Below are 12806 nucleotides of genomic sequence, written 5' to 3' on the forward strand. Positions count from 1 at the left end.
GGGGCAGGCGGGAATCGAACTCATGCGGAAGTGGCTTTAGCTTCTTTGTGCTGTGCTTTAACCCGCTGCGCCACCAGGGAGGGCCTAAAGCAATTTTTATAATGCTATAGAATTAGAGATTATAGTTAACTATGATGATACCTAATAGAATTTTAATGTAATAGCTTTACCAATGTCTCTTTATTGGATGAGGACTAATTTTATTTACATGTTTACCAAATTCATCCAATTTTTTAGCTTTGCATTTCTCATTTTGTGCAAGTCATGCTTATTTACACTATATCTACCTATTTCTTATTCAAACAGCCACATATTTTTCTTAAGTTCACAATTATTAGAAGAACTTAGTTTCACTCAATATGGGCGATTTTTCTCTATCAGTGTTTGAGCCATTGCTGATCTTTGTTTTCCAAAGAAGTACATTATCATGAGTGTAACTGATGAACTTGTTCCCTATGTCCTGGAACTTTCTGCTCTCACATTAAGTATTGTCCCATAGCAAAACAAACTTTTGGCTTTACTATTATTTGCTATTTGAAAATAACTTTAGCAACAATTTTTCAGCTCTAATTTACTTTCTTTACCAAACTACCTAGTTGCAGCCCACTTATTTGATCCTCACCAAATCCAAGTATATATACTATGTCTCCCACTTAGGAGGCTGTAAAGACAAAAGTTTATTATGATTTCCTTCACTTTGCACAGATCCACTAATGTGGATCACAATCTAGTCAACAGGGACAGACTGTAGTTTCTGTAAATGGTTAAGTCATCTGAGGGTGGATATTCATCCCACAATATGTGTTCTTCCCTAAACAGATTCTTTAGTCTTTCTCTTTTAAAGAGACATCATATTAACATTGCACTATACAGGTTAACTCTATTTAAGTCTGGTCCTACTTATACTATGAATCCAAGAAAGAAAATCATATTCAAGGTCACCTTCGGCTTGGGTAAGAGAATTATTTTTTCAATTTATTTTCCTTTGTAAATTATTATTTTTTGGTAAATTATAGTCTCCCCCAATAGAATCTGTAGGAACAGAAAGGACTCATACTTCAATTTTTTCTTCCTCTCTCCTACAGCTCTCCCCACCTTTTGATTTTTTGCCTCTTTTTCAGGATCAATGATGCAAAAAAAAAAAAAGGAATTCTTCCCCATGCTTCAAAGAAGTCTACTTCACATAAATTGGTAAGGGATCTGGTGGATACTAGCTATATAGGGACTTCTCTTTCATGTGGAAAAAACAGGTTCCTTTCCCTCCCGCCTCACATATGAAGGCAGCTTAGTAGAATGCGTGTGGTGGAAGCTGCAGGCTGGGGAGGAGGAGCCAAAGGGGGCCGTGCGTGGTTCACCTTTCTCCTGGCCTACGTGGGCCTCTGCCCTCTGCGCTGGGCCACTGGGGAGTACACTAGAGGTAGTCCATTCTGAGCTGAACAAAGGGTGCTCATAGTACTCGTCATCCGAATTGGAAGGGTCATCATCAGGCACAGACACAGAGATGGAGGGGGCTAGGAGCCTGCACCTCTCCCAGCTGGCGGCAGGTTCGTGGCTGGGGAACCTGTGCACAGGACCCACTTGATCCTCAGCCCCTTCATCTACAACAGACACACAGGAAGAAACTGCAGGGAGAACTAGACAAGACATACACAAGATCAGACAAACAAGACAAACATCTAGACACAACGGTGCACAGAACAACAGTGGAGCGGGATGGAGGGAAATGAGCAAGACCAAGCTGATGGAGGATGGGAGACAGTGAGTGTTTCCTGCTTCAGTAGCCACTGAATAGAAACTATCCCTTAGGTGATCTTGCCATTGATCTAAATGAAGTCAATGCACTGACAACCCCACCGAAGTTATCTATACAGCCCCCGAAACAAGTCAGAATAACCATGGAAACGTTATTAAGAGAGAAACAAAGCATGAAAGAACCAATGCAATCTTTGAAAGAAATTTGCTCAAATAACAATTCTTCTCATGCTTCTATCAATACCTTTTTCTAAGATTAAAAAGAAGAAAGCTGTTACAAACTGATGCCTGTAAAATCATGGAGAAAATCATCCTGATTGAAGCACAAATATAATTCCCTAAGATCTTCATATTAGAGATGGCATTTGGTTAATTTAATTTTTAATTAATGACTTAAACCGTGAGGTTACTCAATCTCAATCCTGTTAAGAAAAATTAACACATTCCTTTTCTATCTGTCTTGCTAAGGAAGGAGCACGCTTGGTATCCATAGTTCTTTCTTTGCGTGCTAAGTTTTAGGGACATGTGTTGAGCACTGGCTAGTATATGCATGCCTGTGAATGTATATGATTTACAAAACAACACAGTAATATAAATGTGTTTCATTGTGTTCTGCTTCTCTTATGAAAGTTTAATGGAGCTACAGTAAGCCAGGAAATGCTGTAGAGCTGGTGTCAGACTCATCAAGACTTTATTCCATGCAGCTTCATAGACACAGTAACTCTTGCCTGTTTTTCTGTTTCAAACCCCTAAATTTTTCATGCAAAGGAACAGCTCTTTGCCCTGTCCTGCCTGATAGCTTAGCTGCAAAGTCTGAATTGTTCAAAAAATACTTCCTTAGATATATAAGTATAGGTTAATCTGCTTAATATTTGGATTTAAGAGCATTTCAGTGAATTTTAAGGAGGATAATGAGCAATATTTAGTTTCTGAGTGAGGCAGACACAATATCTCAGTCCTACATGAAAAGATATTTAATTTGCTAATTACAATTTACTCTTAATGAGAAATAATTTAAAATTTCACATCTTTCAATGGTAAGGCCAAAGACTACAGTATCTATGTTGGATATATATTTCATTTCTATCAAAATTTAAGCAGACCGAATTATAGCATTAATTTGAAGATGCACCATATTTTTAGGGCAATAACTTATTTTCAACAAGTTCTGAAAATAAGCCTGAAATACAAGGACACTAAAGTAACACCTTGTAGAGCGGATACTTTTAATCTTTTGAGCACATTCTTTCCCGATTGTTCCATAGGCATTGTTTCTGGATGGGTGCTCAGAACTTTCTCAGCAATGATGCTTATTATATCATGGGATAGCAGAAGCCTAAAATTACATATGATATTCTTAGATCAATTCAGCACGATTTCTCAGTTGAGCAGATAATTGGCTGAGATCTGGCCTACAACACAGCCTGAATCATAAGCCCCAGGCTTGTCACATGTCCCAGTCATTCATATTTCCTCCAGTGACTCGCTGAGGCTCTAAACTCCCACACACATGTAAATTACTTCTAAAACTTAAAATATGCAGAGCAGTCTGCATGGACAATCAATAAGGGAAAGTGGCATATTTGCTTCTCTGCTTTTTAACATTTTTTGGGGTGTAGAGCAGACAACAGTATGAAGCTAAAGCATTTAAAGTCAAAAACTGATATTTTAAAGACAAGAATGCTCCTTAGATGTTAATCTTTTGAAGATTTGTAGCCGCTTGTTGTCTCTTCTCTCTTAAAAGTGCCAAAATATGAAGCAGCCTAGAGTCGTATTTCAGAGCAGCAATATTTCAAACACACATTGTTTTCTATTCAGAAAACTTTGTAACTAGGAGAACAACAAGAATTTAAGAGTTGCAATGGAAAAGTAGCTTCTCTGTAGCATTTCTCTGGCCCTGAGTCAAGTCTAGTCCTCTCTTGGTACTGTGAGCTATCTGAGCTCGCAGTCTCTATTTACTGCTGATGAACCTGAAGTCTCTCTACATTGTAGACAGCTGTCTACATTTTAAGTTGCAGAGAGGGGCCATGGAAGTGAAACTTAAGAGACCAGTGGCCAGGTAGGTACCACAATACAGTTGGTTCCAACAGTAAGGACAGAAGACAGAAGATCCTCATCTGCCATAAAACTGCATGGTGGGGATCTTGTCTGAAGTCCAATGGAGGTAGGATATATAATAACTATAAATAAATCATAAATAAACGGCACCTGTATTTTGGAGTGGTTTGAAAAATTAGGAAATTAGCTCACTCAGCAACTTGTAAACCTCTGTGTGTGGTCACTTCACTTTCATGGATCCACAGTGAGTGCCTGGGTATAAGACAGCTGTCAGGATGCAGGAGAGCTGGGGGCAGGGACTTAAGTTTGGATTTGGATTCTGCACACACCAATCATTAGTCATGGTATCCTGCACAAGATGTGCGAGCGGATATTCTCTATCCCAGCAGGATGCAGGGAGGGTTAAATGAAGAGTTAACTGAGAAAGCCAATCACATGTTCAGCTCTGCACATTAGCTTCTCTGTCTTCAGTAGTAGATGCAGACAAGTCACCACAAACCTTTCTTTCATTTGACACATCAAAGGTAGACTTGAGAGATTTATAAAAAAAAGTGAATTCATTTCCTGTTAGTTTTGCTATTTACTGCTGGCATTAAATTCCTCCTTTTACTACACATATGCATAGTTTTGGTAACATTGATTTGTCATAAAATCGTCTACTTATTTAATAATATATTTTAAACGACAGGATAACCTTGCAAACATTAAACTTTAACAAAGTTCTTTTATATTTTGATAATTGTCAAACATGAAACTTAAATGGTTTCAGTGAAAGAATAAATCAGTGAGTGACAGACTCTCCTGGAACAGTAGGCAAGAACTCAGGAGAGGCCTGAGGTGCCATTATGCTCGGCAGGGATCGAACTTAGGCTGTAGTAGTGATAGAACCTAACCCCTAGGCCACCAGGGGGCCCACAGCTCTTGCCCACCACTTAGGGTGAATGGAGCTGCAGGCTCCATTAAATTGCTCTCCACCGTCTCTATGTCCTTTCTATTTTGTAAGTTTTTGACTGAAGGTGCCACCATTTGCTCCCCAGGCTTGCCTGCCCACAATGACATGGAGGAAAGTCTGCTTTTCCATTAGCAAGTACAAAGTTGCCACATCACTGACAGCAGGTAACGCTGACTCAGAATTCTGGAGGAAACCTTAGAGGGCAGAGAGAGGACTCCTGGCTCAGAGGATTTCACTGCCCTTGGACGACCTTACAAATTCTAAGAGTTCAGTTCATGTAAAAAGTCTTGCAGTCAGGTTAAAAAGGAGGAGACTATTTTGAAAACATCATCTAGCACAGCACTAAGTTACAGTACCTGGTTTCCTTATCTGAGCATGCTACTATTTTAATTTTTTATCAAAGATCCCTTTGTTTCTCAGAATGAGCATGTATTCTGGGAATAATTGAATGTACACCAACTATAATAAATATTCATAAATCATAGTAATTTACATCTTCTGTTACTGTTAGTGGGAGACTTTGTGCAAGAACAGCTCTTAAAATGTCTGCTATTCAATAAAAAGCAAGCATGATTTCAAAGTCATTGAATTATTTGATTTAATCTAAGACCTCTTCTATTTAGCATAGAAGGACGGCACTGTGGCAGTTACTGTGCCTTTGGAATGAAGCTGCTTTAGAGGTTGTCAAGGAGATTAAACAATCTCCTAGATAAAAACACCTATGTGCGCCCTTTCCATCCAACCTGCTACTGGAAATGCATCAGGAATTCTGGTTGGGTCTAAACATAGCAACTGATTTGAAAAAAGGAAAATTGAATCTGATTTTGTTACTTGTCCCTAACTTATTTTTTGATAAAACAAAACTAGTTTTTTCAAAAAGGATTATTTTATGCAGAGTTAAAGAGAGATTTAAAATAGAGGGAATAGTTTGATATCTAGACAACATATCGTTCACAAATTTAAAATAAGATGATTACCTGATCTTCTAAGTAAAGTAGAATTTATAAAATATACACATTTTTACATAATTAAAAATTGTTTATTTTTAAATCAAATTATTTAACACTAGTACACTTCAATACTTTTTATGGGGAAAGAGTGGTCATTCAACAAAAATACAAATTAGGTCTGGAAAATATGAAGATTGAAATATCTTCAAATTGCTTTCCATATGAAGCTGCCTTTTTTCCTGAATATACTGAAATAGTTGGGGAAAGCAACCACAAAATCCAAGGAGAGAGGTCATCTGGAAGATGACACCCAAGTTAACAAGTGAAAGTGATGCTATACTGTATTTCTACTTCAGTATTTCCACTCTAGTCCACTCCATAAAGCAAACCAGACAGGGAGCCCCACTGCCCTCTCTGTTCCACCTCCTTTAGAGGAGTGAATTGCTTGACTTTCTCTGGGTTAAGAGGATTCTCCAACATTTGAAAGTCTTTAATGGGGGCTCAGAAATATTTTCAATGACCTGGGGGAAGTGCACCTGTAATGGAATGATTCCTACTGTATTCAGAGTGCAATCCAGCCAATGCTTCTTCTCAACCACCTTCACTGTTCAATCCCTTTCTCAAACCTCATTGGCCATGTTCACCTTCAGTTCCTCAAGTATGTTAGACTCAAACACTGATGTTAATGTCCCTTTACTGCATCTTTGCTTGGTGAGTTTAATTCTCCCATACCCATCCAATTAAATAAGACAACCCTTGTTCTACTCCAACTCCCAGTTCTTTTCTTTTCTCATGTTAACCCAATTTTAAATTATTTTTAAGTATATTTATTGGTTTCTGATCTCCACAGCACTGTGGACTCCTTAGAATCAGGGACCATGTCTGTTTTGTTCACTGACGAATACTCAGAATTTGAAGATTACCACAACATAGTAACTGCTCCATAATATTTGCTTAATGAATGGGTGAACAAAAGGTCAAATAGAATCTTTCAACTCTTATGAATTAAAAGATCAACTCATGTTTTGGGGGGAATTGAATAATCATAGGCTAGTATGACAGACTGTAGCTCCTTCCCCATTTTTTTTAATTCCTTAGAATAATTTAGGTTAATAATACTCAAAGCAGTAAATTGGAAAGGGCTGAACTTAAGAAAAACACCACTTAGAATGTGTGGGTTTATAATTCTGCAACAAAAATAATTTACATTTATTGATAGTTTATAGTTCAATAATTTAATAAAATCTGGAATTAGGACATTAAAGCCTATTTTAAATAAATCTTATTTTAAAGTCTAAAAAACAGTCTTTTGTGGTGGTATTTAATTTTTAACACTGATGAAGTGGTTTCTAAAAGTGGCATTCCAAAGAGAAATAAGTGAAGAAATAGGTAAGTAAAGTGGAATAGTATTAAAATTCCTATACATTTTTAGGTGAAAACTAAGTTATATTGCAACACCTGAGTTGATGCTCTCCTTTACCTTCTTTTATGACTCCCACCAAATAGATAAGTATTAACTGATCTAAGTCAGTGAACCAATACTTTAGATTCTGAATGAACATCCCTCAAAGGTATCCTTCTGAGAATTGAACAGCTGACATAACACTTCATGTTGAGTAAATTCATAAATAAATTCATGGAGAGTAACAGGTCACAGCAGGAAAGAAGCCATGATCTCAGCTTCCAGTTCACGGCTCTCAATATCCAATCCATTCATTAACTTCTCTATTCATTCACTCATATTTATGGAGTTTGCTATGGGCCAGACTCTGCAAAGACCTTGGCAAGCAAAATAGACAATTCCTGAAAAACTTTCAGAGGAAGTGTGGATTTCATCAATTATTTATGCCTGGTCTCTTCTAAGAAAGGATTGTAGCTTTGTCAAAATATTCTACATTAACTATGATTCTTTGTAGTTCTAGCTATTTTTAGCACAATTATCCTTTATTAAAAATGTTTTTCTTTATTTACCATAATCCTCTGCTTCTGATTTTATACAGCTACATGATTATACTTTTATTTACAATCTTTTGTTTATTTGAATCAGACAGTTCCAAATCTGGGTCACCTACAACCCCCTATTGAAGTTCAGGCCTTAGAGATCAAAGTTAATGTGTCCTTTAGCAGAAGACAAACCTTAAAAAGTCCGGTAGACCTTACCTTCTACTGCGATAGTCTTTTCTGAGGCTGGTGATGGGGGTGGAGAAGGAGGCAGATTAGCTGTCTCTTCAGCTGCTAAAGATCAAATAATGGGAAAATGAGATACAATAATTAATCCTATTATAGGCCAGTAGATATGTAGGCAGTTTGCCATCTGTAAAAAGGCTGCTCTATGAAATTAAGGAAAAGATTCAATAGCGAGTTGCTCCTGACTTATTTTTAGCCCCATTACCTGATTCACATATTTTTGAAAACCTAAAAGAAAGAAAAGCATTTAATGTTTTTTTTTTAAATTTTATCTTCTTCATAAAAAAGGATTAGAGATGATAGTAAAATTCTATCATTAACCCCCAAAATTTCTGTCAGTTTCTTTAATTAATAATATATTTCATTTTGGTCCTAACCTATTATATTCAAATACACAAGCATGTATTTCAGTTTGGATTTAATTTGGCTGACTTTTTAAAAACATTGAAAATTTCTATGCTTTAAGTTTTGATCTGGAGACAAATGTTACTTGATCATTCAGTTATTTTAGGTGACAGATTTTAGAATATATTTTCCACTAGCTTTATAACAGAATCCATCTCTACTTTTGGGGGGGGGGCAGGACAAAAATAAAGCTGTTAACATCTGAGGTAACCTTTATGCAGAAATCATGAATTAGTGGTAGCTGGTTTTCTTCTTTTGGCCTTAGCTTACACATGACAGCGCGTAAGAGAAAGGCCCTAAGTCAGCCATAAACAGAACAACTCTAAGTTTTCCTCCTTGTAACACTTACCTTCTTTATGACCACTCATATGAAGGTAAGGGATTTCAAAAGTAAGTATGTATCTGTTAACCAGTAGTACCATCCATTTTAAAGATTAGGTGAATTTCAGCTTCATAAAGCAATTAGTAGAGACAGTTTTGGGCCAGCAGATGCCTTTCCAGCTCCTTAACCTGCGGAATTCTACATAGTTTATTATAAGGTTTCAAGTTTTTAAAATGGGGCTTTTTATTTCAAAGAATAGAGGTGAACCAAGAGGATAATGTTTAAGATAAATTCCCCATTCTGCTTCTAATCTAAGAGAAATATAAACCTTGATAGTAAATATTTTATTGAAAGTAGTATTTTAGATAATTATTCTGGAAAAGCAGAACTTTTAACTGTTTGATTTTTAAGACACAATTGATTACTGATCAGAATATCAAATATATTAAGAAATTGTAAGAGAAAAATGGACATGTATTATATCTACACTTTAAAAATCATATCTTTCTATTGATTAATTACATGTGAGTATGAAGTAAACATAAATGCTAAACTTGTTTCTTTTCTTTATGTAAATAGACAACTTCATGCATCTACAGCTATCTATCTAGCATCTAGCATCTACTGGGAGAGTGTTTTGGAGGCAAGCACCATTCCGTTACCTGTTTGGCCCTGGAGGGCATTTTTCCCATGGCAGAGGGAAAATACACTGTTTTCTAGGTAACCTTAAATGAATCAAGGGAAGAGCATTACCTCATATGGAATACAAAGTCATTTATGATTGTAGGTTGTGAGTGGAGGTCATGATATCAATATATATTGTTTTATTTTTATAATAATCATCTCTAGTGGTCTGGAAAATTTAGGGACAAAGGCGAACTATAAGCTTATCACCCTGAAGACTATCCAAATAGCAGAGTCTATCGAGACAAGTGAAAATGGGCTAGTGCATTCCAATAAAGAATAGAGGTAATTGATGAATATTTTGTGTAAGGAAGAAATGCAAGATATGGCCTATCATTAAACATGAAAACTTGACCCTAGGGCCAAAGTGCAGCAGTTGCAGCTTCAGACCTGAGGCTTTGCATTTACCTAAAGGCACAGCTGCAGGCTGATCTTTATGTTGAGCTTCTTTCTCTTGTTCACCTTTCAGGACTGCTACAGCCTCAGCTGTGACTACTTGAACTATCCTTGCAGACACTTCCTCTGTAACAAACAGTAAGAAAAGAGAGTAAAATGATGAGATGTCTGATCAGGTGACAGCAGGGAAAAAAAATCATTGAACAATGCATTTAATTGTCTCCTCCCACCCCAAGTCCAAGAGAATTTATTAAATGAAAAAAAAAAAAAGACATGTATGTATTAACCAGAAAAGGAAAATGCATAAGGCCATTTGTTTTTAAAAAGCTGTTTCTACAAAAATAAGTTAATATTTTGTACCTGTAAGAAAAATTCAAAGAGCAGAGGATTCATTTTGGACTTAAAATGTTTTACAGTTTTCTTAAGGTTTTATGGGAAGATATTATTTTAAATAAATTTCTATGCTGATATGCAAAATACCATGATTTAAACCTAAACAAAATGCATTGTGCTCAAACAGAATTATCCAAAATCAAAGCGAACAAGACAGATTAAGAAAAATCTAGGAAGGCAAAATTTGAATGACATACAAGGAAATAATGGTCTCCTAAAGAGTTACTATTTTTATAAATACTTTAAACATCTTTAAGAACATATATACATACATAGACAAATCAATAATTTCAATTAAAGGAAAGGGGGTTTATTAAAATGAACGGCCTGCGAGATGCCAACTAACTAGCTTTTGATCTGAAATGGCATCCTTTGAACCACATTAATGCTTATTTTGTAAAATAATCAAGAAATGATGTTCTACATATCAACAACTGAAAAAGAAAGAAAGGTGCCTTTTGTGATTGAGTATATATTTTAAATTAGAAGTCAATTCTTCAGGTTTAACTTTTCACCATCTTTATATAAAAAGATCTACCACACTAGGAAGTAAGCCTACTTACAGCCTTAATAGAAACACATTGTACTGGAAGAAGGGGGTGGTGGTGGGATTTGTTCTCATAATTTTAGTTAAGATTTTAGAATAAATATTTCATTGAAATTTTATTATGGCTCATGACCAGAATTTGCACATTCATAAGCATATTCTGGGAGCTCTGCCTATTTTTACCTCGATGGTTCATTTAGATGCAGCCTCCAAAGGATGGCTTCCTCACCCTACCCCGGATGCTTAATTAAGAACAAGGTTTTGGGGGATGAGCAATCCACTTGGCCAGAATTTATCTGAATTTTAAAACTGAATTACCTGACTCTGTATATTTGCCTTTAGAAGTTTAACTTGAATTTTTTGAATAGTCACTTGACACTATAACCTATGTATATGTGCTTACCATCTGTGCTGGAAGCACTCTTACTAGAGTGAATAGAAGTGAGAGCAGCAGAAGCAATGTTTATAAAATTTTAGTGTTCAATACATGCCAGACACTTGGTTTAAGTGTTGATCCTCATCATTTTGATGAATGATTTACTATCATTACTCTCATTTGGCAGATGAAGAAATAGAAGGTTACATCAGAGAAGTAGACATTCTGAATGTAAGCAGCTTACTTGGAATATTGACTTTCAAAGGACTAGGATACTGTAATATGCTTCACTAAACTAAATGTGGTTTGATATTTGGGTCAGGAGAAGTCCGTGGCACCATGTGGATCACCTCCGGGGCTGGGGATTGAACTGACACTGAAGCGGGTGCCGCCAGCTTGCAGTGCTTTGTCCCAACCCACTGTACCACCAGGGAGGGCCTGATATTTCTATTAATGTTGGGAAGCTGGATTACTAATTCAAACTTTAAGTACCCAAAAAGAAAGTATTGATATGCTACTTAAATTATGAAAAACTTTCATTTCTAAGAAAATTTATCTCATATATTTAGATGTCAGACAATTTATTTCATATATTTAGATGTCAGACAATTTAAATCAAGCATATTTTACACAATACACTCTATCCTCTCAATTTAAATAAAATTATTTTTATGATTACAAAAATGCATGGAGTGATAATAATTTCAAAATAATGATACAATTCATCCTTACAAGGAAATTTTAATCTTCTACAATTTAATTCATAGAATCTCACAATTTTGGGACTATAAGGAGTTTTAGAGAAGATTTTATCTATATCGTCTCTTTTATAGTGAGCAAATAAAAGTTGAAAATGGCTACGAGATTATTCAAATTTACACAGCTGGTGAAGACTGAGATTATAACCCAGGTTTCCTGCCATGCAGCTCTTTCTTCTATGCAGAAGAACAAAAAGAACAGTGAGAAAAATAACCACAAAATTCCCTGACATGTTGTGTAAGTGACTAATGTAAAAAGATAAGATATTTTAAAGGCATGAACCAAGGAAGAAACACGCCCTTAGGTATGTTTGTTTACAAAAAAAAAAAAAAAATCACGGCTGCTCCTGATTATGTTTGAGATTATGCAGTCAGTGGTTGACCATGATGAGCAATAAATGTCTGTCTGTCTACCTGCCTTTTGATCCAATCATCTACCTATATATCTTGTAGATACTGTAACAGAAAATTTACTTTAAGGAGATACACTTTTCAGTTCTAAAGACAGTACAACTTTATTGTATGAGCATTTTAATTCCATTTTAGTGTGTGAAAAGAATTTTTCATAGTTATTCCAGGTAAACAAGTAACAGTAGTAGTCACCAAAACATTATAAGAAACATTAAGTGCTGTGGTAGTTACTGGAGAGGGCAGTAGAGGAGACTGTTTTCATGAAGCCATGCTTCTCAGTGGAATTCCTCTAAACATTCTGTGAAAAGTGGGCTCCTAAAATGACATTTTCAATGGGAAAGAAAACTACAGAAAGAGGTATTTTGAGAAAGCCTCCAGATGTGTACATTGCTTAATAACATTACGGACATAATTTTTTAGGTTTTGAGAATTGCCATTTGCACATGTTAGTTTTCAAAGATATTCAGACAATTAACAATTACAAGGTTGATTTTTAGTACTTTTATCACCCTGGTGATTTTTTTTTTTTAAAGATTTATTTATTCATACAGAACTGGGGTACAGGTCAGAGATGCGGTGGGTGAGAGGATTCACCAGAGACAGAGTGGGGAGCAG

The 12806-nt window shown here is 35.9% G+C and overlaps 1 protein-coding gene across 9 annotated transcripts in view; it reads right to left on the minus strand.

Annotated features, from left to right (window-relative positions):
• MAP2 (microtubule-associated protein 2) overlaps positions 1-12806 on the minus strand; it is a 267610-nt gene that overhangs the window by 37914 nt on the left and 216890 nt on the right. For all 9 annotated transcript variants that reach the window (XM_012726979.1, XM_012727016.1, XM_012727014.1 and 6 more), the window contains 2 exons: positions 9719-9832; positions 7873-7947 (listed from right to left, as the gene is read on the minus strand). In XM_012726979.1, coding sequence (XP_012582433.1) covers positions 7873-7947; positions 9719-9832 — 189 coding nt within the window. The remainder of the gene's footprint in view (positions 1-7872; positions 7948-9718; positions 9833-12806) is intronic.

This window comes from Condylura cristata, unplaced genomic scaffold, assembly GCF_000260355.1.
Source record: "Condylura cristata isolate star-nosed mole 26May11 unplaced genomic scaffold, ConCri1.0 scaffold00002, whole genome shotgun sequence".
In the NCBI taxonomy this organism is placed as follows: domain Eukaryota; kingdom Metazoa; phylum Chordata; class Mammalia; order Eulipotyphla; family Talpidae; genus Condylura; species Condylura cristata.